Source organism: Solanum pennellii, chromosome 12 (genome assembly GCF_001406875.1).
Source record: "Solanum pennellii chromosome 12, SPENNV200".
NCBI classification, from domain to species: domain Eukaryota; kingdom Viridiplantae; phylum Streptophyta; class Magnoliopsida; order Solanales; family Solanaceae; genus Solanum; species Solanum pennellii.
Genome location: NC_028648.1, coordinates 13,111,893 through 13,117,520, shown reverse-complemented (window position 1 = coordinate 13,117,520; position 5,628 = coordinate 13,111,893). Strand labels below are relative to the sequence as shown.

At 34.7% G+C, this 5,628-nt stretch overlaps 1 protein-coding gene across 1 annotated transcript; it reads left to right on the top strand.

Moving 5' to 3' along the window:
- Positions 1-4,155: 4,155 nt before the first annotated feature.
- Positions 4,156-5,301, top strand: LOC107006110 (transcription factor MYB44-like). Its single transcript, XM_015204747.1, has one exon. It carries the CDS (start codon positions 4,156-4,158, stop codon positions 5,299-5,301), a length of 1,146 nt encoding a protein of 381 aa, XP_015060233.1.
- The last annotated feature ends 327 nt before the right edge of the window (positions 5,302-5,628 follow it).

The window sequence follows — 5,628 nt, the reverse complement described above, 5'->3', positions numbered from 1 at the left end:
AAAGGAACTAACTCACTCATGCTACCTTGGAATCGCCCAAACTCGGCGGCGTTGGAAAGATTATTCTATGAGATTTCCAATTATATCTGGAATTACACCTAAATCATCCTGAGCTAGAAGTTATGACCGTTTGAAGGTCATCAAAAACTCATTTTTACTAACATAAACAATTTGCTAGATTTTCCTTGTTTCCAAAAATGACTATTTTCAGTTCATAGCTTCTTCTTTGCTATTTCAAATTGCGATATGTTACAAAGGTTAATTGGGATGATAAACTACCTCTCAGAGATTTCACTTACAATAACAACTTCTATTCCAGTATTTAGATGACCCCTTTTGAGGCACTCTATGGGTATAGATGTCGGTCATCGGTGGGTTAAAAGTTGGTGAAGCAGTCTTGATTTGGCCAGATTAGGTTCACGAGGCTATGAAGAAAGTTATTTTCAACACAGATAGACTAAGGACAACTTAGAGTCGTCAATAGTTCTATGCAGATGTAAGGAGAAATAACTTAGAGTTTTGAAATCGATGATTGGGTTTTCCTCAAAGTTTTACCCATGAAGGGGGGGGGGGGGTGATGATATTCAATAAGAAAGAGAATTTTATTCCCAAGTATGTAGGTACTAACCGAATCCTTAAAAGGGTTTGTAATGTCGCTTATGAGATAAATTTACCAGCAACTTGTATCGGTTCATCTAGTCTTTCACATTTCCTTATTGAAAAAGTGAGTGGGTGATCCAAAATCGGTAGTATCTTCATAGAGTGTGGCGACGCATAGCCTCACTAATGAAGAGGTTCTAACTGAGATTCTTTACCATTAAGTTCGTAAGTTGAGAAATAAGGAGATATCTTTAGTAAAGGGATTTGTTTTCGAATCATTCCATACAGGGAGTTAGTTGGGAAGTAGAAGCAACCATGATGGCCAAGTATCCTCACCTTTTTTTTTTCCGATTCAATTTCATCTTGAGATAATATTTCCTCTCTGGTTTCTCACCTTACTCTTGTGTAATTCAGTCTTAATATATTGTTCCCACAGTTAACTATGAATTTCAAAACGTTTTCATGTTCATGGAACTCAACTTAATTAAATATTAGTTTCTAGAAATAAATGGAAGGGATTGCTACTCTTTCCTCCAAATTGAGGTTGTTTAGTCTTAATTCAAGGATTAATTATCCCAAGGTGGAGATATTGTAACACCTCAGACTTTGAGAAATGTCTAAAAATTACAATGAGCAAGATCATAAACCCAAAACGGACCACGGACCCTTTGCGTCTCTCTAGACGAGAAGTTTGGGGGTCCACACCTCATTAAGGACCTTGTTAGTACCCATCGAACACTACCCTTCAGGGGTCACATAGACGGCACCCTAGAGGGTCCATCTAGTGATTCACGACCGTTAAGGGAATCCTGAACCATCCTCCATGAGCTGCCTAGGAGGGAGTCACCTAAAAGGTTCCTTTAATGACCTTTAGTGACTTGGAAGACTCACCTAAGGGTTTGTTCAAGTCGCCCCATGAATGAGGTTGCACCCAAGGTCATTGTGAAGCACCTAAGATGCCTAGACGGTCAATGGAGTTTCACATGGAGAGTGCAGTCATCCGTTAAAGAGACTTGTCAAACTTTGAGTTTTGAGTCAACTATTAATGATCATCTCTTTTAGCACAAAATAAATTTGGTGACCCATAACGTATCAAATTAAACATATTTAAGTCCTTTTTCCAAAGACCATGTTTTACTAGTTCTATGCCTGATTAAAAAATTATGATTGTTTAGTGAATCCCTATTGGGCAGGAAATCATGAGACCCACTATATGGGCCATCATGTCTTAGATGGCCGATCAAGCCCCTCGTGGAGGTCAATTCGTCAACTTTAAGTTAGGGTTGTATTAGTATTTTTCCTACGTGTTTGTTACTTAAACTGCATCATTTGGTACTTAAAATACGTCATTTTACTTAGTCAAAGCCTAAGTCACTAGTCAGAAACAACCTAGAATCATCATTCTCCTAAAATCATCTACCTTTGAAAGAAAAAAAATTAAAAAAGGAGACAATTTGTCCCAAGAACAAGCAGAGGTCTGCTTTAAGTTCTGACCAAAAATACAAAGGATTTCTTAGTAGGTTTTTAAATAGGTATGTGAACTTTCACTAGTGGTTCCTTTCATCGATTAGATCCCGAGAATTCAGTTAGTTCTTCAGTTTCTCCAAAAACTGTTCAGAACTAGGGTTCTTTAATCTTTCCATTGCAATTAAACTGCTATAATGGCTATTACATGTTTCTTGAAGAACCAGTGTAGTCATATGAATAAAACTCAAAAACCCTATCTTCTGTTAATTATCAGTATTTCATGAATTATACTTGCTAGGAAGATTAGTTATACAATCATGCTTCAGACTTTGAATGTCATATATTTTAGTATACATTTGTTATATACTTAAATGATTATCAGTATTTTGAGCTACTCAACATTTCAGTGGCATTTCAGCTTTACATTCATGTGGGAGTAGGCTTAGCACTGAGTTAGACTACGGTTCAATGTACCTTCAAGTCCCAGACCAACCTTCCCTCATAGGTCTATAAGTCCCCTCTATTTGGCATCAGTTTCAGTGATCACTCCACAATAATATCCTTATACCCCAAGAAGGTATATTGAATCCTCTCGATTGGATATATATATCAGACTCAACTTTTAACTCATGTGGTTTATATCGGTTAATAGTATCTCCTACACCCAGAGTCATGTTGCATTGACCATGTATACAGTATTTACTTCAGTATTCATTTCAACATATTATCTTCATTTTTAGTACTGGATCACTGCATCCAACTCAGTTTCCAGTTATGCTTCAACATATTTGTTTCCATGTTTACTTGTTATATTGTTCATCTTAGATTATATCTTGCATGATCAATATATTCAATCTACTGATGTATACTTTTTTCCTACATCCTTGTGTGATGTAGTTTTCAGGCTCTCAATATCCAAATCAAGCTTAACTCGACTTTTCGTCCATACTCAACAACTTCAGTGGTGAGTCCTGATAGTTCAAGGACAATGGGCATGCTTTACTTTCCATTCTTTACTTTTTACTTTCAGTCTTGTTAGAGTTAGCTGGGGGCATGTCCTAACACCTTAGATCAGTTAGAGACTTTCATACATAGAGTAGATTAAGCTTGAGTTGTTAGAGTTGTTTTTGGTCATCTCTATTCGTTCATTTATTTGACATATTTGGAATTGTTGTGCTTTTTCCTATTTCATATATTAATTGTCTTTTTCTTCCTCACGGTGCATTATTTAACTGAAATTGTATTGATATATCAGGACATGGATTAGCTTAGGGTCACTTGTGACACTAAGAAATGTGTCGTGACTAGGGGTAACCTCGGGGCGTGACAATTGGTGTCATGAAAAATGACCCATATCATGCACGAATTTTAATTAATCTACATTCAATGAGAGTATCAACAATGAACACGGACAATAAAAAAAATAAATTTTAAAATACATACAAAGATAATTCAAATATATTAACTTCCAACTTCCCATGTACCATAAGTTCTCTAGATAGGTCTGTCCATTCTATATCCTCTCCCTTAATAATACATTTCACTTCCTTTCTCAAATTTATACAAACTTCTTAAACGGTTTTGAAAATTTCACATATATAATTTGTAATATTAAATGATAAATTAATTTTAGAATATAGTTGATCATTTATTACTAAATAATAAATGTGCCTATTAAAGTAAATATCATGTATTCATTAGTTTGATGTGATTACACTTTAAAAGTTTTTTTCCTGAATTTTTTTTTTCATTTGACTTATACTTATAGTTAAAATAATTAGTTTGAATATTATTTTGTTTTTTTCCCCTAAACTAATTTCTAGTCAAACTTCAATTATTTTGTCCCTCTAATCCAGCCAACCTAACACAATAAACACTTATTAAGGAAAATACTAATTAATTCCTAAGACTTAAACAACTTGATAATCAATAATGGCCTATTAATTCAGTCACTTACACCCCTCTTTCCTTATCCCCCTATATATATCCCACTCTCCCTACAAATTGTTATAAGTAAACCCATCCAAATTCTCAATTTATGATATCTTATATACTCAATTGATATTATTAAGGAAAATAATCAAGAAAATGGGTCAAATCAAACGTCGATGGAATCCTGGAGAGGATGAACGATTAAAGAAGCTAGTAGAGGAACATGGAGCAAAGAACTGGTTGTTTATCAGCCAATCATTTCCTAGTCGAACTGAAAAATCATGCAGGGAGCGTTGGTGTAATCATCTTAATCCTCAATCAGATCATCATCCTTTAACTACTGAAGAAGAAGATACTATTTTCAAAGCTCATTCCAAATTCGGTAATCAATGGGCTATGATAGCATCTTTATTGCCGGGTCGAACCAATGACTTCATAAAAAATCAATGGAATTCCACCCTTAAACGGAAACACTCTTCCATGTCAGAAGACTTGACATTTGAAAATCCTCAACTTCCTTTGAAGAGATCATTTAGTGTGGTTATAAGTATAAATTCAAGAAACCCATCTGAATCTCATTTGAAATTTTCTAGGTTTCCTCAATTGTGTCATTATCCGCCTACTATCCCACCCTGTCAAGATTTACATCTTTCAACATATTCACCGGTAATTCCTGATCCATTAACATCTCTGAGTTCATATGGGTATGATTTGAGCAATTTGGGTATATGTAGGTTCCCTTCGTTGAGCCTTTATCCGCACATTCCCCCATTAGTTGAATTTTTTCCTCATTCATCATTTTCACCAGTAATTCCTAATCCTTTAACAATTGTGAGTCCATATGGATCTGATCTAAGAAAATCAAATTTAGCTAAGTTACCTCATTTAAGTCTTAATTCTTCCATTACTCAACTAGGTGAAATTATGCCTCTTTCAGTAGTTTCACCAGTATTGCATGGTCCATCAACAACTTTGAGTCTCTCTTTACCTGGATCCAAATCTGGTGAGAATTTGAATCCGATAAACCGAATTGAGAAAGTAGCTGAACTGACACCTGTATCAACATCTCAACCCAATCTATCAAATTTTATTTCCCAAACTTCAACAACTCAGAATGATAATTCTGGTCTTACAAGTATGGAGATACAGTTGTTGAGCCCAAATATTTGGAAAGTGTTACAAGATATGATACGAAAAGAAGTAAAAAATTATGGGTCTCAGTTAGAGAATGAAAGGGATTCAATGAACACAGAAGCAACAGTTGATGCTACTGTCAACAACATTGGTGTTAGCAAAGATTGAGTACAAGTTGAATAAGGAGGAGGAGGAAAAATGAAGAGATCATAGTTATTATTTTCTTTAAACTGTAATTGTTTTTATATTATCTTATTAATCTATTTTAGGAATGTAGGATAAGAGAGCAAAACTATCTATATTCATAAGAAGTGTATGGAAGGCCCAATCACCCCCACCCTACCCCACTCCTCCCCAAAAGATTTAGATAGAGATTAGAAATGATGAATCTTCAATTAACTTTTATGATGAAAAGAATAATTTTTGTATCATTTGAAGTGTTGTTATTATTAGGCTTTTCTTTGGTCCTTCTATATTTAAATTTAACTATTGAGA

Excerpts from the sequence above, each read along its gene's own strand:
- LOC107006110 (XM_015204747.1), top strand. The coding sequence starts at position 4,156 with ATGGGTCAAATCAAACGTCGATGGAATCCTGGAGAGGATGAACGATTA.